The sequence below is a fragment of the Solanum pennellii genome, chromosome 3 (assembly GCF_001406875.1).
Source record: "Solanum pennellii chromosome 3, SPENNV200".
NCBI lineage: Eukaryota > Viridiplantae > Streptophyta > Magnoliopsida > Solanales > Solanaceae > Solanum > Solanum pennellii.
This window is the reverse complement of record NC_028639.1, coordinates 71,781,457-71,802,326: the sequence shown is the minus strand read 5'-3', so window position 1 is coordinate 71,802,326 and position 20,870 is coordinate 71,781,457. Positions and strand designations below refer to the sequence as shown.

At 33.5% G+C, this 20,870-nt stretch overlaps 3 protein-coding genes across 4 annotated transcripts; 2 read left to right on the top strand and 1 right to left on the bottom strand.

Annotated features, from left to right (window-relative positions):
• Positions 1-441: 441 nt before the first annotated feature.
• Positions 442-6,575, top strand: LOC107014406 (ATP-dependent Clp protease ATP-binding subunit ClpA homolog CD4A, chloroplastic). 2 transcript variants are annotated; one of them, XM_015214300.2, is made up of 10 exons: positions 442-568; positions 1,604-2,185; positions 2,289-2,404; positions 2,656-2,778; positions 2,861-3,046; positions 3,682-3,897; positions 4,076-4,293; positions 4,597-4,672; positions 4,755-4,844; positions 4,959-6,575. In XM_015214300.2, exons 2-10 carry the CDS (start codon positions 1,615-1,617, stop codon positions 6,141-6,143), a joined length of 2,781 nt encoding a protein of 926 aa, XP_015069786.1. In that variant the 5' UTR covers positions 442-568; positions 1,604-1,614; the 3' UTR covers positions 6,144-6,575. The 2 variants fall into 2 exon arrangements, with proteins under 2 accessions (XP_015069786.1, XP_015069787.1); XM_015214301.2 differs by having other exon boundaries at positions 454-568; positions 1,611-2,185.
• A 3,634-nt stretch (positions 6,576-10,209) lies between these two features.
• Positions 10,210-11,669, top strand: LOC107013060 (probable LRR receptor-like serine/threonine-protein kinase At3g47570). The gene is given in 3 exon segments (XM_015213047.2): positions 10,210-10,669; positions 10,671-10,743; positions 10,866-11,669. Coding segments are annotated over 3 exon segments (444 nt in total). The 5' UTR covers positions 10,210-10,414; the 3' UTR covers positions 10,982-11,669.
• Positions 11,670-11,792: 123 nt separating this feature from the next.
• Positions 11,793-13,910, bottom strand: LOC107013066 (ATPase WRNIP1). The gene has a single exon (XM_015213051.2). The coding sequence runs from the start codon at positions 13,858-13,860 to the stop codon at positions 12,109-12,111; it is 1,752 nt and encodes a 583-aa protein (XP_015068537.1). The 5' UTR covers positions 13,861-13,910; the 3' UTR covers positions 11,793-12,108.
• Between the last annotated feature and the right edge of the window lie 6,960 nt (positions 13,911-20,870).

Sequence of the window (20,870 nt, the reverse complement as noted above, 5' to 3'; positions counted from 1 at the left end):
ATGACTAAATTTTTATTTTAATTCGTCTCAAAAAAGATAATACAATTCTATACTTATTTTGTTCCCGAGTAACAAATTCTTAGGTTTTCTATTAAACAAATCTACATAATAAACATTTACTATTTTACAAATATATTTATAACAAAATAAAATTTATTATTATTTATCTGCTCTATTTTTTTTAAAAAGGTGAATTTCACCAAGAAGAAGGGAATATATATCTCTCGATGGACGTGTGTACTTTATAAAAATATTCACTAAATTGAGGATAATTTAATCATTTTAAATCTGATTTACAAATAAGAACTCTCAAAATATTGTACCACATATATTATTTAAAAGATATATTTATAATATTATAAAAAAATAATTAATATTTTTAAAAAAAATTAGATACTATATATTGGGCCGGGGCTTTTGTATCTAAGTTTGTTTATATATAATTGACAATTATATCTATATCCACCTACTTTCTCTATATAGCTATCACACGGCCGACTTTCAAGCTCTCTCTATTTCTTTTTTCTTTCTTTTTTCTCCTCTTTCCACCATCTTTAGTGTTATTGAGGTGAGCATTTTTATGAATTAATCTCATTATCTGTATGTTTTTATTGATGAATAACACAGATTGGTATTAGGGTTCTTTTCAAGATTTCATTTTGGGTGTGTTTTGAATTTTTTTGAATTAGGTGTTTCTGCATTTAGCTACTTCGACCCTTTATTTCTTGTGTTGAAATTCAATCATTACTTCTGTAAAGATTGCAACTTTGGACCTGATTTTGCTCATTTGAGTTGTTCTGACCTGTTATTTTGATGTTTTTACTAAATGAATCGAAGTTGTAAAGATTGGTCTTTTGCTTCTACTTGTTTGGACTAGTTTCTTTCCAAGTAATGGGGTTATTAAGTTGGTATTGTTGTGGATTTTGACCGGGATATGGGGGTATGATGTAGCTCTCATATTTATGCTTTCAATTAAGCAATGTAGTTCTGGTTGACTAGTTGTGGTGCTAGAATTCCCAATTAACCTCTTCACTAAATTACTCCTAGCGCTGAATAAAACTGCCTTATCTCAAGGGTGTGGGTTGTTGTTGTATTCTAGAGGGTTTGTTTATATAATCCCATTGGAACCAAGTTAACCTATGCAATAGGAATTATATATTCAAGATTCTGCTAGTTTAGAAACTAAAGTCCTTGCAGCTTGGCTGCTTTATCCTGTATGAAACAGTTACCATCCTGTGGTTGCATAGTTTTCCAGGTCTTCTTGTTTTGAGGCTTTATTATTCATTTACTGATGATATAACTTTTGATGAAATTTGAATTTAGTTTTAAGCTTATGCGCTCGGTGTATGTTGGTCAACATGCATTTGCAGAGTTTTTTGAAGTATGGAATTCTCATAATGATCCTATTTGTCTACATTATGTCATCTAAAGAAATTAACCTTCAATGGTTAATGGTTAACAATGGTCCAAAAAAGTAGCCTTCAATTGTTATTAGTGCTGGTTTTGTTGATGTCTGCTAACTATATGTATATGTTATGTAATATGATCCTTGGTACTTTTCCCATTGCCACTAGTGAACTTTTCTTATATGCTATCATGTCAGGTTGCAGGTCCATGATGGCTAGAGCTTTAGTTCAGTCAACAAACATTCTACCTTCAGTTACCGGTGAAAGGGCTGGACAATTCAATGGATCCCGGAAAGATCAAAGAACTGTTAGAATGCTATGTAATGTAAAATGTTCTTCCTCAAGGCTGAACAGTTTTGCAGGACTGCGAGGGTGCAATGCATTAGATACACTACTAGTAAAATCTGGAGAAACTCTCCATTCGAAAGTGGCAGCTGCAACTTTTGTCAGACGGCCACGAGGGTGCCGATTTGTCCCAAAAGCAATGTTTGAGCGGTTCACCGAGAAAGCAATAAAAGTCATTATGCTTGCCCAAGAAGAGGCCAGACGACTAGGTCACAACTTTGTTGGGACAGAACAGATCCTGCTGGGTCTTATTGGTGAGGGAACTGGTATTGCTGCTAAGGTTCTTAAATCCATGGGAATTAATTTGAAAGATGCTCGTGTGGAAGTAGAGAAGATCATTGGCAGGGGTAGTGGATTTATTGCAGTGGAAATCCCTTTTACTCCTCGTGCAAAGCGTGTTCTAGAACTATCTCTGGAGGAAGCCCGCCAACTAGGTACCCTTATCTATCATTTCAGCCTTTTGTTGGATGGCCCAACTGTCATGCAAACACAAAAATAATTTCTTTGTTGTCTGTGTTGATTGGTTTTGTGATGCAGGGCATAATTACATTGGCTCGGAACACTTGCTACTTGGATTGTTGCGCGAAGGTGAAGGTGTGGCTGCCCGTGTTCTTGAAAACTTGGGTGCTGACCCCACTAACATTCGCACACAGGCAAGTGATTTTCCTTTCTCAAACTAATTTGAAATGCTTTTCTTGAAGCCAAGGGTCTAATCAGAAACAGCCTCTCTACCTCCACAAGTAGGGGTAAGGTCTGCATACATCTTACCTTCCCAGATGCCACCTGTGGGATTACACTGGGTATGTTGTTGTTGTTGTTTACTTCTAATGGGGGTGAGGGTATTTTAAATTGCTTGACTTCATTGTAATCAGTTTCTCTTTTTTGTTGAAAAATAAATAAATAGGTCATACGGATGGTTGGCGAGAGTAGTGAGGCTGTTGGTGCTAGTGTTGGAGGTGGAACTTCTGGCCTAAAGATGCCTACATTGGAGGAGTACGGCACCAATTTGACAAAGTTAGCTGAAGAGGTACATAGAAAGATAGTCCGTCATAATGTGGCAAGTGATTGGCTCTCTTCAATTATTTGATCTGGTCATATTATATTTTCAGGGGAAACTAGATCCTGTAGTTGGAAGACAGGCTCAAATCGAGCGTGTTACTCAAATCTTGGGTCGCCGTACAAAAAACAACCCTTGCCTTATTGGAGAACCAGGTGTTGGAAAAACTGCTATTGCCGAAGGGCTAGCTCAAAGAATTGCTAATGGTGATGTCCCTGAAACAATAGAAGGAAAGAAGGTACAGGGGTGTATGATAAATTGCATAACATGTTTTATGCTTGAGCTTTTTTCTCTTTATCAATTTTATTTCAACTGTGTGGCAGATCCAGAAGCTGTGCTACATTCTTAGATAGAAAGACTTCAAATATCATTTTTATAATGTCTTAGAATTTGATTTATACAGAGGGTAATTTTTTAAATTGAAAGTAAATATTCTGCAGACAAATATATATACACAAATGTTGTTATCTGATCCCCCATATAACACCCCCACCCCCCACCCCAAAAGCCTCTAGGCCAAAAAGTTACGCGATTCTAGAGTATCCAATCAATATTTTTGGTAGGCGTGCCAAAAATTTACAGAAACATTTGAATGTCCCACTAACTTGTACGAACAGGTTTTCAAATTTCAACCGCTTTGAGCCTACTTTACATATTTCTTTCATTGTCTGGTATATGGAATCAGCTATTTATCAGGATTTAGTTACCCTCTTACTTCAATTCTAAGTCTAACTGAAGTCGTAGGGAAGATGAACCTATTTTTCTGAATCTTTTTATCTGCAACTAATTTGATGAGGTATACCCTCCTTTTTCAAAAAATGTGTATATCCTTGTCATTATACGAGTGTATGACTTGCTTTGGGTGATGATCAGGTCATAACACTTGATATGGGATTGCTTGTTGCTGGGACAAAATACCGTGGAGAGTTTGAGGAAAGACTGAAGAAATTAATGGAGGAAATTAAACAAAGTGATGAAATAATACTGTTTATTGATGAAGTACACACATTGATTGGAGCTGGAGCTGCAGAGGGAGCAATTGATGCTGCAAACATCTTGAAACCTGCCCTGGCTAGAGGCGAGCTACAGGTTCGTTATCGTTTTGACCTGTAGTATGTTGTTCCTTGGAATTTCAATGAGAACTATGAAATCTACCTTAAATTTGGTGTTTAATCATTATCTTGATCCGAGTACATCTTGGTAAAACTACAAAAGAATTTCAAAGCTGGTGTAGTTAAGAAGTATTTTGCTTGGTTTCACTTGTCAGTGTATTGGAGCCACAACCCTGGATGAGTACAGAAAGCACATTGAGAAAGACCCTGCGCTGGAGAGAAGGTTCCAGCCAGTTAAAGTCCCTGAACCTTCTGTGGATGAAACCATACAGATCTTGAAAGGGCTTCGGGAGAGGTATGAGATTCATCACAAGCTCCATTACACTGACGAGGCAATAGAGGCTGCTGCCAAGCTCTCTCACCAGTACATCAGGTATTACTATTAATCATATATTCATTTTCCAAAGTATCTTCCGGAGTCAAGTTGTTGGTACATTTTGACTTTGGGATTTCATGGCAAACTAATTTATTCTTGTATGATTTAAGATATAACCTTCTCAATAATAGAACTCTTAGGGTAAGCGGCTTTTCTTTTGTATCAGTGTCTGAATAGGCTGATGCACGGTTTATCTCCTGAAAAATTGCACATTTATCTCCACTCCAAAAAAATCATCTTTTTCCGTGATTTAACTGAAGTAAAGCATTAATATGTTTTTGAGTTGAACCTTTATTCCAGTGACCGCTTTCTGCCTGATAAAGCAATTGACTTGATTGATGAAGCTGGTTCCCGTGTTCGACTTCGTCATGCACAGGTATAGAGTACTCTTTTTGTCTTACTCTGTCCTGCCCTTTCTTCCTAATGGAGTCATGACCCGTTTTATTGATACTATCTAGCTCCCTGAGGAAGCAAGAGAGCTGGAGAAGGAGCTTCGCCAGATTACAAAGGAGAAAAATGAATCTGTCCGCGGTCAAGATTTTGAGAAGGTGACTGGTTTCCTCTCGATCCTGTGCATAAAATTCCTCTGGACTGATTAATTTCTTTGAAAACATTGAGATTTTCAGGATGTGCAATTTTAATCCTCTTTATGCATTGGACAGGCTGGGGAGTTGCGTGATAGAGAAATGGATCTTAAGGCACAAATCTCAGCCTTGATAGACAAAAACAAAGAGAAGAGCAAGGCAGAATCTGAGGCAGGAGATGCAGCAGGTCCCATAGTGACAGAGGCAGATATTCAGCACATTGTCTCTTCCTGGACTGGCATTCCTGTAGAGAAGGTCTCAACTGATGAATCTGATCGCCTCCTAAAAATGGAAGAAACACTTCATACCCGAGTCATTGGCCAGGATGAAGCAGTAAAAGCCATTAGTCGTGCTATCAGACGTGCCCGTGTTGGCCTCAAGAATCCCAACCGACCTATTGCCAGTTTCATCTTTTCTGGTCCAACTGGTGTTGGGAAGTCAGAACTGGCCAAGTCTTTAGCAACGTACTACTTTGGTTCTGAAGAAGCAATGATTCGGCTTGATATGAGTGAGTTTATGGAAAGACACACTGTGTCTAAACTCATCGGTTCACCCCCTGGGTATGTTGGTTACACTGAAGGTGGTCAATTAACTGAAGCTGTGAGGCGTCGACCTTACACTGTTGTGCTCTTTGACGAGATTGAGAAGGCTCATCCTGATGTCTTTAACATGATGCTTCAAATTCTTGAAGATGGAAGATTGACAGACAGCAAAGGCAGAACTGTCGACTTCAAGAATACACTCCTCATCATGACATCGAATGTTGGAAGCGGTGTGATAGAGAAAGGAGGTCGTCGTATAGGTTTTGATCTAGATTTTGACGAGAAGGATAGTAGTTACAACCGTATCAAGAGCTTGGTGACTGAGGAGTTGAAACAGTACTTCAGGCCAGAGTTCTTAAACAGATTAGATGAGATGATTGTATTCCGTCAGCTCACTAAGTTGGAGGTGAAGGAGATTGCCGATATCATGCTTAAGGAGGTCTTTGTGAGGTTGAAGAATAAGGAGATAGAACTCCAAGTGACAGAGAGGTTTAGAGATAGGGTGGTTGATGAAGGATATAACCCAAGCTATGGAGCTAGGCCACTGAGAAGAGCTATTATGAGACTGCTAGAAGATAGCATGGCCGAGAAGATGCTTGCAGGTGAGATCAAAGAAGGTGATTCAGTAATTGTGGATGTGGATTCAGATGGCAACGTCACCGTCCTCAATGGCAGTAGTGGTGCTCCCTCAGATTCAGCTCCTGAGCCTATCCTTGTGTAGATCAATTCTTCATTTAGCTCTACAAATTTGTTCTTCGTAATGTTGCTTTTGGATGTCTTGGCTACTAAGCTCTCTCTCCTGCGCTTACGAAGCAACATTTGAGTAATTTTTTGGGTGACAGGCTGATATATTCTTCCAAGTTGACTAGGCAGTCTCAATCCCAAGGATAGCATTCAGGAATACACACTATATAATACTTAATTGGGTTTCATTAAAATTCTGTCAAGGGATGTGTAAAAGCATTTCTTCTAATTTTTGGTAGGTGATAGTTAGACTTTTTATCATCATTTTCAGCACGTTTTTCTTCTAATTTTTGGTAGGTGATGGTCAGACATTGTCATCATTTTCAGCATGTTTTTTCTGCTGTCTTGTTAATTTGGTTCATACCACAACTGAAGTATTTTGGTTATGAACATTTTGAGTTCTTGTCCACAACAAACACTAGACAAATGTACTTCCAAATTTCGAATTTGAATGAATTTTGTCAGCCATAATCTCGTCTTATCAACGAATTGAAGCTTAATACTTCTGCAGTAATATACAGAGCAATAATAACAACATTGTCCTTTAAAAATTGCACTTAAAGATCACCATTGAGTGAAAATGTTTTTTTGAAAAAAAACATAAAGGTGGTAAAACAGGTTAAAAATCTCTAGATTAAAGGTGTTCTTTTTGGGTAAAAAAGTTTTCAGAAAAATTATTTATTTAGTGTGTTCACTAAATAATATTGTTTATTATCAATTCAAATACTACGAGAGGTAAGAGTGGGACGGTGAGAATTAGATATTTTGTAACTTGTTTAATTTTGAGGCCAGAAGTAAGTTAAGGAATGAGGTGCTTCTTAATTGGAGAAATTATATGGATAAGTAACTACATACTAGTTAATTGACTAATATAGTTGTAGTTTGAATTAATTATAATTCGTAGTTACTTTTTAGCTATTATTATTTGCACTACTCTTTCCCTCTCTCACTTTTCTATTCTATTATATTATACAAATATAAATTATACATATATGTATGTAATTATATGATGGAGGTTTAAAGGAATAAAAATACATTTTTTTTTACTTTGTATAGTACGTCTGAAGTGATCCAGAAAGGGATATTCGCAAAAAAAAAAAATATGTAGAGTTTTGAAGATTATTAATTAAAATTTTATTAATTAAAGAAATTAATTAATTTCTTCTGGGATGAATTTTCAATTCCAAATTTTTAATTTTTTAGTGAAATTTCTTAAGTTTTTTTTTTTTTTAGAGTTTTGCCTAACACTTTATACTTTTGAATTAAATTACTCAAACTTTTATATTTATAAATAAGTTTTATGAGAAAAAGATCGAAGATATTATACTATAAAATATATGGTTAATATACCATTAACTTGGAATAACATTAACTATAAATATTACTACTAGCATTTATTAATGTGAAAATAGAGTCTGTTTCGTAACTTATAACTAAGAATTGTTAGAGTGTTCTTGGGGTTTAGTGGGTATATGAAGTTGTTTAGTGTTTACTTAACAGACACTTAATTGTATGTTATATGATATTAAAGAATTATATTTTATAATTAAGAATTATTGGAGTGTTTATTGAGAATTTATCTGAAGTTGTTTTAACTGATAAGAGATTATATTTCATAATTAAAAGTTGTTGGAAAATATATTGGTGATTTAGTAAGTATATGAAATTTTAAAATAAGGCATTTTATCAATTTTGTTCTTAAATTTTGATAAGAATAATAGTAGTACACGATTATAACTCAGAGTTCTTAAACAGGTTAAATAGTATATATTTGTGAGGTTGAAGAATAATTTGAAGAATAAGGAGATAGAACTTGAAGTGTAAAAATCGGGTGGTTTAGCAAGGATACAACACGCTATAGAGATAGACAATTACGGAAAGCTATTATGAACAGTGCTAAAATAGCTATAGCGATATCACATTTTAATTTTAAAAATCTTATTAAATCATATTAAAAATAGAATATAATGCAAGTAGAGTGCAATCCACGTATATATTCCTTAACTGGATGAATTTAAATTTCATTAAAAGTAATACTCTCTCCGTATTTTTACTAATCCATATTCGACTTGAAATAATAAATAGAGGATATTTTATCATATCATCCTTATTAATTATAACATCGATCAATAAATAATGTTTCATTGCAAAATTAAAGTAGACACAAAATGGTCAATTATGTCTTAATTATTCAAATTATCTCTTATTATTCAAATTAGGCAAGTAAAGTTGAACAACTATTTTTAGTATATAGAACAAATAATGACGAACAGAGAATATTAAACACTTTTTAAAAAATAAGACTGGAGTATATATATAAGGCACCAAACAATCACTAAAAATATTTATCTAATTCAATGAACTGGTCCAACAAAATTTCATACGAGGTGAAAAAATAACAACAAATTATCCAAACTATAAAGTTGAACAACTATTTTTAGAATATTGAACAAATAATGACGTACGGAAGGAATATTAAACACTTTCTTTAAAAATAGACTGAAGTATATACATATACGACACCAAACAATCACTAAAAAACATTATATATCTAATTCAATGTTTTTTTTAGCTCTTGTCCACAAAAAACACTAGACAAATGTAACTCTAAATTTGATATTGAATAACCCCTAATACTTGTAACCAGACAACCCTTTGAAGGGAAAACTTCCAGACTCATTGTCACATATGAGAAGTTTGACACTGGTTGATTTATCAGTCAATCAACTTTCTGGTGAGTTCCCTCCTCCACTCTACAATTTGTCAGGAATAGGCCTGTCGTAAACTACTTCTCAGGTAATCTGAGAAGCAATATCGGTGTAGCTTTTCCAAAAGCAGAGAAGATCAACTGGGGAATGAATTGATTTACTGGAACATTTCCAGATTCATTTGCCAATGCTTCAAATCTTCCAGGCAACAATTTTACTGGAAATGTACCTGCAAGTCAAGGAAAGGTGAAGAACTCAATGTGGCTCAACGTTAACGGTAATCAGTTGGGGAGTGGATAACATGAATTTCATCAGTTCCCTGGCCAACTGCAGCAACCTACAGTAATTGCTTTTGGCCCACAACAACATTGGAGGCATGTTTCCAAACTCAGTAACCAACCTGTCCACCCTATAGAAAAGATTACACATGGGACAGAATAGGATTCGAGGGAACATACCGAAAAAAATTGCAGACCTCGTGAGCCTAAATATACTTCACCTGCAAGAAATTTGTAGAACGGGGTAGCATTCCAGCGTCTATAGGAATCCTTTCAAACTTGGGAACTCTCAACTTGGATTCAAACAGATTTAGCTGTGAGATCCCATCTTCAATAGGAAATATCACGAGACTGCTCTATCTTTATTTGTCTGGAAATAAACCGTTCCTCCATCCCTAGCACATGTTAATATCTCTAATAACTCTTTTATGGGTTTTCTGCCAATGGAGATTGGAGATATAACAAACCTTGCAGGTTTTGACCTTTCTTACAACAATTTCTCAGGCATGATTCCAAGCACCATAGGCAAATGTTTGGCCTTGGAATTACTTTACATGCAAGGCAATTCATTTGAAGGGTCCATTCCGTACTTAGCTGACTTACAAAACCTACGGGAGCTAGACCTTTCAAGAAACAACTTATCAGGAGAAATTCCACCTTGGACTCTGAATCTTTCCTCCCTACTGTACCTGAATCTTTCAGACAGCTATTTAGAGGGTGAGGTTCCCGTCCAAGGAGTATTCTCAAATTCAACCGCATTACAAGTTGAGGGGAATCCCAAGCTTTGTGGTGGAGTCCAAGAGTTTGATTTACCACCTTGCCCGAAGCAAGCAAACCATAGAACAAAGAGGAAGCGTCTTACACCCGTTCTGACTGCAATTATCAGTATTTTTTATTTGCTGCAATAGCATGTTTTCTGCTTTCTATGTTTTTTATCAAAAGATCCCAAAAAACGATGAGACGCAACATCCACATCTGGACATCTCATCTTCCCCATGATTACATATAAGGAGCTTCATGATGCAACTAATGGTTTTTCTTCAGATAGGTTGTTAAAATCAGGCAGTTTCGACAAAGGAATTCTTTACTCATCAAATGAAAATCCAGTTGCAGTCAAGGTACTCAACCTCCAAAGATACGGTGCATCTAAAAGCTTCATGGCTAAATGCCACACCTTGAGAGATACCCGGCATAGAAACCTGGTGAAAGTCATAACTGCATGATCCAGCATTGACTTCAAAGGAAATGACTTTAAGGCCATAATGTATCAGTTCATGGAAAATGGAAGCTTGGAGGAGTGGTTACATCAAGAATCAGAAGGACAAGTACAATGCAATAGCTTAAACATTCTTCAGAGATTAAATATTGCAATAAACGTGGCTTCTGCATTATATTATCTTCATCATCAATGTGAAATCCTTGTGGTTCACTCTGATCTCAAACCAAGTAATATTCTTCTCGACGACGACATGATAGCACATGTAAGTGATTTTGGATTGGCCAGGCTCATCCCTAGTTTTTTCTGGGGAAGCCAACCTTAACCTATTCAGCTCACTCGGAATACAGGGAACTATTGGATACACCCCACCAGGTAAATATCCTTTCTCGATTTTCAATTGTCCTCTACTTAAATCTGACAAATACTTCAAAACTTGGGTTAGTTTCAAATGCACGTTTTACAGAGTGAGTGGCTAATATGGATGAATACTGCAGAGTATGGCATGGGTGCTGAGGTCGCCGAAACAGGAGATTTGTATAGTTATGGGATCCTGTTTCTGGAATTTTCACTGGAAAAAGGCCCGCAGACAAACTATTTCAAGACAATGTGACTCTGCACCTTTTCGTCAGACTGGCATTACCAGATCAAATAATGGATATTGTTGATGGATCTGCTCTCTGTGGAGAAACGACAAGAGAGGATGCAGACAAGAATATTAGTGAACAGATCAAGTGTTTGGTTCTATTTTCCAACTTGGGCTAGCATGTTCAGCAGAAACACCACAAGAGAGAATTAACATGGAGCAGGTTTACAGGGAATTGATAATAATCAGGGACAGGTTTCTTAAGAAACAGGAACACACTGGTAAGGAGTCCCTACAGACAGCTCAGAGAAAAGCTTGATTGAGTTGTTAGTTACCAATTGTCTTTCGTATGGTCTATCTCAGATATCAACTTACACTTTATTTAAGACATAAGGCAGTAATATCTTTTTTCTCCCAGATGATAGAATATATCAGAACGCCCAAGTTCATCCCAATTTATTATGTCTTCAATCACCAACTGCTACTCCACATTACTTGCTCATAAAAACATGATATGAAGCCGTATAGATTAGATGGTTAACACAGCAGATAAGAAAGATATCATTACCGAGTCAAAAAAACTCTTAAAAAATCATATGGCATCACAAAAGAGGAGCTCTGAATTTGGGCATCATCTAAAACAGTTACTTCATAACTATTATTTCATTTGTTTATAGCGTGGAACCAAAGCTCAATCGTTGGAGGTCAAATATGAAGAAATTACTCATCTCCATCTAGGCCAAATTTCAGATTAAGTTTTTGAGATAGTAAGTGACAATCCTGGTAAAATAGAGATAGAAGCAGTGAAGTAAACCTCACATGTCCTCACAAGATCTCATCAAATAAATATGTATTGTTTCCAGATATAGCCCAAAAACAAAAACAAAAAAGAGGGGGATGCATACATTCTGACAAAACTACAACCAAAATTGGCATCATTCAATCCCTCCAAACCAGTAAGTTCTTCCTAATTCCTCTGCTCACAACTAATCAAAGTCCCCAAAAAATAACTACACAGAGGCTCACAATTACTGTAAATTTCTCTGATCAATTACAATTCCCAAAACCAGAGAAATAAGATAAAACAGAAGATAACAGTGCTAACCAGCAAAGAAGCTATTCTTAGAAGCGATAACATTGTGATGTAATCCTCATCATTGATCATTTGCTGCAACATTTGGCCAATCAAGAAACTTATAACCTTGAAGAGACGGTGGCAAGTAAGTTTGGGATGAGTTTGGATTGTCAGGAGGATAAATATAGTCCCTCCCATAATTAAGATCCTTCATTAGCTTAGTTGGTGCATTCCTAAGATGAAGGGGCACTCCTTCATTTTGTCCAACAGATTCTCTTACCACTTTTTGAGCTGCCCTCATTGCTCTATAGACAGCAATAGACTTCGGAGCCAAGGCCAAATACGCAACACACTGAGCAAGGATAACATTGCACTCAGGCATGCCAATAAAATGGCAAGCTTGGTAGCAAGCAACAGCTTGGCCAAGAGCCGAAGGATCAGCTAACCCCACATCTTCACTAGCAAACCTGACCAGCCTTCGTGCTATGTAAAGAGGCTCTTCACCCCCTTCCAACATTCTCGCCAGCCAATAAATGGAAGCATTAGCATCACTTCCTCTCATAGATTTGTGAAGGGCGCTGATAAGATTATAGTGTTCATCCCCTGCTCTGTCATAAGCCAAATGCTTACATTGCATTGCTTCTTTGACATCATCCAGACTGACAACTGCAGGCAAAGGAGACTCATCAGCATTTCCTTGCTTGTCCCCTGACTCCTTGTTTGATCCTCTAGCCATTCCCATACGTGCAGCAGCAGTGGTAGCTGAAATTTCCAAGGCATTTAATGCTACCCTTGCATCTCCATCACAGTTTGTTGAAAGAAACTCTATACATTCATCATTTACTTCAATTTTCATACTCTCTCCCATACAACAGGACAGCCCCTTATCAGAATCAGCGGCAGCCCGCCTGAGTAGCATAGCAATATGGTGGGGCTTTAAAGGATTGAGAGTCAAAACTCTGCACCTGGATAATAAAGGCGTAATCAAATGAAATGATGGGTTTTCAGTGGTTGCTCCCATGAAAATAACACTACCATCTTCAATCACCGGCAAAAAGGAATCTTGCTGAGCCTTGTTGAACCTATGAACCTCATCAATGAACAGAATGGTCCTCTTGTTGCTCTTTTTTTTCATTCTCCTCGCTTCGTCAACAGCTTCCCTAACATCCTTAACCCCCGAAGTAACAGCCGACAAAGAAACAAACCGGTAGGTACTTCCACCAGCTTCAGAAGCAGAGCAAGTGTTAACTATAGCTCTAGCAATGGAGGTTTTGCCGGTACCGGGTGGCCCCCATAAAAGTATTGAAGGAAGACGACCGCAATCAATGGCTGATCGAAGAAGGGATTTGGGTGCCAAGAGATGGTCTTGCCCAACAACATCGTCAAGGATTCGAGGTCGCATTCGTTCGGACAAAGGTTCATGAGGGGGTCGTTTCTTTCCTTGCTCAGATTCAACTACTTTAGGACGCTTCGTTAGCCGGAGTAAAGGAGGTTCCTCGTCTATTTTTTCCACTTCTTCTTCATGGGTCGTCACTCCTTTAATGGGTTTAACCACTGATACGGAAGTGGGTGTGAGGGGTTTGGCTTGAAATTGAAAAAATCGATCGATTTTGGGTTGGAACGGGTGGTGATCGTGGGCGGCAGTAGTGGGAGACCCAGAGGAGGAAGAAGAAATTGGATTGAAATTGCAAGAATCTTGAGAACCCTTGTGGTTATGGCCGTGACTCAGAATCCACTCGGTGGCTTTGACGATATCGCCGCCGGTGGCCGTCAGAGCTTCGACGGCGATGTCTTCTGAAAAGCCCATGCTTACAAGCTGCTGCTCAGCCATGGTGTGTTTGTTCTGTTTCCCGCTTCCTCGCTCCGTTTGGCGGTATTTTGGTTGCTAGAAAACGTACTAATTATTTACAAGCAAATTGATTTAAGTACCATTTTTCTTATTAAATATTATTTATCATATAACATATATTTTAAAGTATTAAATTAAATAAAATCAAAGAATAATATATATTATTTATTATTTTTAAAAGAATATGTCAAATTAATAATGAATAATTAGGCAATATAGTCATAGAAAAACTATTACTCTCAAAAATAATAAATCAAAAATAGCATGATAAGAAGAGAAAAACAAATAGCTTTACTAATTTGAAAAAAAGTTATATTCGTTTAAACGAAAAAAGAAATATTCATGTTATTATAATTGGAAATTTTATATAATTTACCTCCTCATCAATAAGGTATTACATATGTAAGAGTAATATATACATAACAACTGATCAACAATAGTGCGGCCAATATTTTCATCAAACGAATCCGTAATATGAGGAAATAGACGCACTAACTAAGGATGAGGTTTGACATTTACTATCATACATATAAAATTATTTTTAATTATGTATAACTAGGTATTAACCACAAGGTGGCGCCGCCCCTTGTGGTTAATACCTAATATGGATTGTGGTGTAGCGTAGGATTTTGGGTGTACAAAATTGAATCAAAAATTGAATCAACTTGTAAATTGAGTCAAATCGAAAAAAAAGTCCGACTAGAGGTTGATTTGACTTGTTTTGGTGTTGAAAAAGAATTCGACTATAATTGGGTTGATTTGATTTTAACTTAAAAAAACAACCCGAGACCAGACCAACCAAACATTATATATACAATTTTAAATTTTTATTTTATATATAAAAATATTTACTTTGATATTATTTTAAATATTTCTTATTTTTTAATATAGTTTTTATCTTTTAGTATATTATTCGAAGTTTGAAATTTAGAATTTTGAATGGTTCCATAAAAGATTATAGTCCACAAACGCTGCCCGCTGATAATTATAATAAAACTTAAATCAAAATCAAATTAATATTAATGCAAAAAGAAAATCAATTTAACACTAAAAATGACAATAATATTGAATATTTGTTCTTTGGTTTTACATGATTTAGAAAATTAAAATACGTAATCTAGTTTCAATTTCCTTTAATATTTTAGTCCTGTAACTAATACTTATCAAACTTATTTTAGCATGATTTCATACTTTTAAATTATGATCATTTTCATTATGACTTGTTAATTTGTAATATTTGTTTTATGCGATTTCATTATTATTTTTTTGGATATTTAAGTGTCATTAATAATATTATTGTTTGTGTTATTTTCTTAAGAAGCACCTTAATAGTTGTATTTCGGTAGCACTGAAGAAATATTTTAAGTTCAAGTAAATTATATGTTTGTATAAATACTTTACATGAATTGATCTTTTGGATTTAAAAATAAGTTCGAGTTTTACTGGTTTGGTTATAGATTTAAAAATCCAACACAGATAATTTGATTTGATACTTGGAAAACCCGAATTAACCCATTGATATACGCCCCTACATAGGACTTAGGGGTGTGCACTATTTGGATTAAACAGAAAAATCAAACCAAATCGAATCGAATTCTAATTTGGATTGATCTTTTGGATTTTTGGTTTGGTTCTGGATTTACAATTTACTTTATTTGGTTTTTTGGTTTAATTTCGAATTTAGAAAATATAAACCAAAAAAACAAAAAAATAAATTTTATATATATATATATATATATATATATACACACACACACATAAGTTGTAGTTAATCACTTTTGTTCCTTTTTAGTTATTTTCATTATGATTTAGTTTATTTTCTTATGTTTGGACATCTATAATTGATATACTTTTAATATTGTGTTTTACGTTTTACTTGTGATTTATATTAAAAAGTATATTTAAGAAATTCAATATTTTATAACTTTGTTATGTTTCTACTATTGACATAACCGATTAACCAAATCGAAAAAATTCAAATAAAAAAGAGAAAAACCAAACCAAACCAAATTTATCATGGTTTGGATTGGGTTACACTTCTTCAAAATCAAAAACTGAAAACTCAAACCGAATAATATAAAATCGAACCGAAAAATCGAATGCACACCCTTAATAGAACTACTTCAACAAGGATTAGGGAATTGGGCCACTATTATCTTGCTGTTTGAGTGAAAGGGCCAAGAATAGTACTTGGATAACTTGGGCCTGAGCCCATATAAGAGAGTTTGCTAGTCGAGTTTGATACAATTGGGCTGGGTTTTTGCAGATATAAGATCATTTTGATGTTGTTGATCAAAATTTGGAAAAATAATTATGGTGCTACACATGCATAACCCACCCAATAATATTGGAAAATTACACTTTCACAATTTTAGGTTATAATTTTAGGACAATCTTCTTTGTATCTCTCTTATTAAATTGCTTACATGTATTGTCGAATTGACAAATTTTATCTTAATCATAGATTATATCAGGAGAGCGGATATAATTTTGACGTAATTTTCATTCTGTATATTTTGTTATACTATCACAAGTCATATCAAACTTACAAATTTTGTCTTGTACACAAATTATTTTGATCGGGGAGTAACTTCGATACAATCGTCATTTTATACGTCTTTGTTAAACTGTTCACATGTCTTGTCATTTTGATAACAATTGCTTGTATTATTCAGTTTTTCATAACTATTATCAAATTTTAAGTTCCTATCATGAAAAATGCCTCCTCTTCAAAGATAAAATAAAATCAATTTATTAAACAAAGAGTTCGAAGAAGTCTAGGACTTTTTTTTTTTTAAAAAAAAAGGGCACAAACAGTTGGTACCATAGAATAGATCAAAAGTTGTCAAATTTTTTTCCTTTCTTTTTTCTCCCTCTTTAATGGTAGTTATTTTTTACATATATTTCAAAAATTAATAATATATATACACATAATATGTATATCGTTATATATATATATATATATATATATATATATATATATATATATATATATATATGTATATATATATATATATATATAAANATACATAAGCAGATTTCTAGACTCGTTGGGTTTTTTCCCTTAGGTACCTCAACTACGTCATTTTCCTATTGAATCATTGAACCCCCATAATTTGTTCCGTTTAAACAAACAACGTTGTCTGATGTGGAATCAGATTTGTGAGGAGTATTGATAGAGGATACATATGTTGTTCCACAACTCATAAGTCCAATTGACAGTGAAAATGTTCGAGAATAATTGTGTTTTACTTAAGTCATTTGAACACATTAGAAAACAAATGAGACTAACACAATTGAAGACATCTACAATAGAAAAGCCGATCAAAATCAACCAACAGTGTTCTAAAGGAACAAATTATGTGTGGTTCAATGATCAATAGAAAAATGACGTAGTTGAGGTACCTGAGGAAAAAAATCCAACAAGTTTAGAAATTTATTTATGTATTTGGCCTATAATTTATATTTCGATCATATTGATGATATACTATCCCAAATCACGAGGAAAAGAAAGAAATGGTAAAAGGTGATATTGCTATTTTATGAAACATGGACAAAATTAGCATCTGAATTGTGGCTCTTATTTATTGTTCCTCAAATGTCACTCTCACACAACCCCACTATAATATGTCTTTGAGCTCTTTTGTTACTATCACTATTAATTGTATGTCACAAAATCTTCAAAAAAAATAAATAAAACATATATGTTTTTTAACACATATTTAACAAAACTATATATCTTTATGCATATATAACAATATTATTATCAGTGTTTTACAAAAACAGGGCGTAAGGTGAGATGTTTTATGTAGTACGGTGCGAGACGAAAGCTCCGAGATACAAAATGTAGGTCTTATGAATCTAACGAGTGTAATTTCAAGCATATTCAATTTTATAATTTTATTATTAAAAAATATAAAAGTATAATTTTCAAATATTTTAGAAATTAATTTTATTAAATAACCTATAATATATATTTTTAAAAATATTATAATTTTGTTTTGAGAAAGGTATTTATCACCAATAATGAAAGTAAAAAGTACTACAGTTACTATTTGAGAAATATCATCACACCAAAAAATATGATTTAAAACAAAATAAGTTTCAAAAATAATAATTAAAAAAAATATCAGAGCATACATTTTTATGCATAGGACTTTTGTTTTTACGCTTAGAATTTACGTCCATATTCTAAAACTTACGCCCTATGAATCTACGTCCTATATTTGTGCCCGATAGTTTTTGGTGCACTGATTATTATTATTAATACATATATAAAATATATATATATATATGTTACATTCCAATATGAAAATGAAAAGGAAGCCTATTTGTCTTTGTCAATAATCTCTCTCTAATAATGGGGTGTATCCAACCGTTTATTATATAAATCTAATAATTTTAGTCGCAATGAAAAAATTAATGAATATATACGTATCATAGTTAAATATCACTTACAGAAAACATGTAATAATATAACATAAGATTAAAATTAATATCAAAGAAAATTTGACCATTACGATGAAATGTTATCGTATAAAGAAGGCATGTTATATAAATCTCTACCTCGATGTAATTTTTACAATACTAGTCTTTGTATTATTAAATTCGTCGCGAAGCAAATAACAAAATTAGCAAAAAATATTATTTTTATCGTTCACTTTTATTTATTTCGTATTTAAAAATTAGTTTTTAGTTTTACTTGTCAATTCTAATAAAACTATTTTTACCGTTCACTTCTATTTATTTCATATTTAAAAATAAATTTTTAGTTTTACTTGTCAATTCTATTATATCAAAAGAAGACAATTACACTCAACATTAATTATTTATTTCATGGATGATTTTCAGAACCTAAAAGTATACATCAATTAATATATTATTATAATAACATGTTTATATCAATCATTGTTTTCATACGAAACATATAGAGGAAAGGAACAAAATAGTCTTTTTTCTTTGGGTTAAGACTCAAAGTGATTCTTGAGTTTTTCACATGGAGCACTAATAGTCCCTCATATTTGCAATATTGGTGCACTTTTGGTCCTCCTTCAAGATTTTACCTATTTTTTTGCATTGATTTATCCATAACCTATGTATGGGAGAGTAGAAATAACAATTTCATATCAAAGAATGTGAGAAGAAAAACACTTTATTTTGTTTAGTAGAAATCGTATTGCAGGTAAAGTCAAGAGGTTCATCACGATATTTTCACACGCAATAGTATAATTTTTTCTTTTCCTCCAAAGCCATATGTTAATATGTTCTTAGTTTAGCTACAGTAATATTTTTAGTAAACAGAACAAGGTGTTTTTTTTATTACCTTCTCTCAGATAAATGTATTATTTCTATTAAATATATAAAAAGACGATTGGACATTCCTTATATAAAATTTTGGACAAAATTAATGTTAAAAAATAGATAAAATTTTTAGGATAGGACCAAAAGTGCATCAATATTGCAAACATGAGGGAGTATTAATTCTCCATATGAAAACTTAAGGACCACTTTGAGCCTTAACCTAAAGATGAGGGATTATTTTGAGTCTTTCAATTTAAAATAAACAAGTAAAAATAAACGGAACGTCATAAAACAAAAGTGTGGAGGTTGAAGAAGCAGATGATTGACAATGAAAAAGGATGAGCATTGCTGGATATAAATGGGCCCATCTTTTTATTGGGCCCATTAAAATTTAAAGTCTATAATTGAAAATGTGGTAACAATTTAAGGCCTCACGGGTTCCTTGGCTCTGCACTCTTTAATTATTTTTCCCAACACCTACTCTATTTTTGACTAAAATAGGTTTACTATTTTAACCCAAAAGTTTATTTTATTTTATTTTTCAAATTTGCAACAATTTCTTTATTAAAAAAACGAACGTGGAGGATATATATTAACATAATTTTTTTGAAATTGAAAAAAGACGATGAAGAGAAATATTAATAGTTCAATCTGTTAATAAGGAAATCTTTCTGAGAATTTAATTATCGCCTTTCCTTTCATCCTTTCATTTTACAGTATAATAGAATATGTAGGGGAATATATAGTAGGATAAGGAGGGACTATTTATTCTTTTCTTTTTATTTTTTATTTTTAAATATAGATGATGGTGAAATATAAAATTATAAAATAATGACGGGGAGAATCGAATAATTTCAGTAAACTTGAGGTAATTCAAAGAGTATTAAAACAAGTATAACAATAAGAGTTATGGTGGAGTTATGTCGGGTTTGAATTTTGAGTGTGAAAATGCTTTTATAAGGAATGAAATTTTTCAGCGCGAATCGAAATTCAATCAACATCAATACAAATACTAAATAAGTCCAAATGTAAAAAAAAAAAAAACCAGGCTTGCATGGAGAAACAAATTCAGAATTTAAAATTAATGTATTATTATGAAGATCAACTCAACTTAAACAAGTTTTTTTCACTATTACTAAGACCAATCGTTGTTTACTTAGTTTCCTTCAGATAACTTTTGTACATGTCAAATAGATTTCTTAATATAATTATCAATGTTAAATTCACGTAAAAATTATTGAGTTTTCGATAATTTAGATGTGTCCCTACTTGCATGGATAAGAGGCAATATGTATAGTAGAAAAAGGCATCGATTGGATTATTATGAGTTTAAAAGTGTTTGCACAATTTGGTGCATCCAATTATAACAAATTCCCATAAAACTTCAATGGGAAAAGGGTCTGATATACCCCTCAACTTTGTCATTTGGAGCTGATATATCCCTCGTTATAAAAGTGGCTGATATATGCCTTTACTGTTATACAAACGGCTCACATATACCCCTGCCGTTACAAAAATGGCTCACATATACCCTTCATTTAACGGAAGTTAAAAAATTAGTTTTAAATTTATATGTATTACTTCTAATTAATTAAAAAAAATATTTAGAGGTATATATGATTCTTCTATCAAAGTTCAAGGTATATTTTAATTTTTTTCATGCATAAATTATTTTTTGACTTCTTTTATTA

Excerpts from the sequence above, each read along its gene's own strand:
- LOC107014406 (XM_015214300.2), top strand. The coding sequence starts at position 1,615 with ATGATGGCTAGAGCTTTAGTTCAGTCAACAAACATTCTACCTTCAGTT. Across the intron at positions 2,405-2,655 it reads CCACTAACATTCGCACACAG|GTCATACGGATGGTTGGCGA; the intron begins GCAAGTGATTTT and ends ATAAATAAATAG. Across the intron at positions 2,779-2,860 it reads TGACAAAGTTAGCTGAAGAG|GGGAAACTAGATCCTGTAGT; the intron begins GTACATAGAAAG and ends TTATATTTTCAG.
- LOC107013066 (XM_015213051.2), bottom strand. The coding sequence starts at position 13,860 with ATGGCTGAGCAGCAGCTTGTAAGCATGGGCTTTTCAGAAGACATCGCC.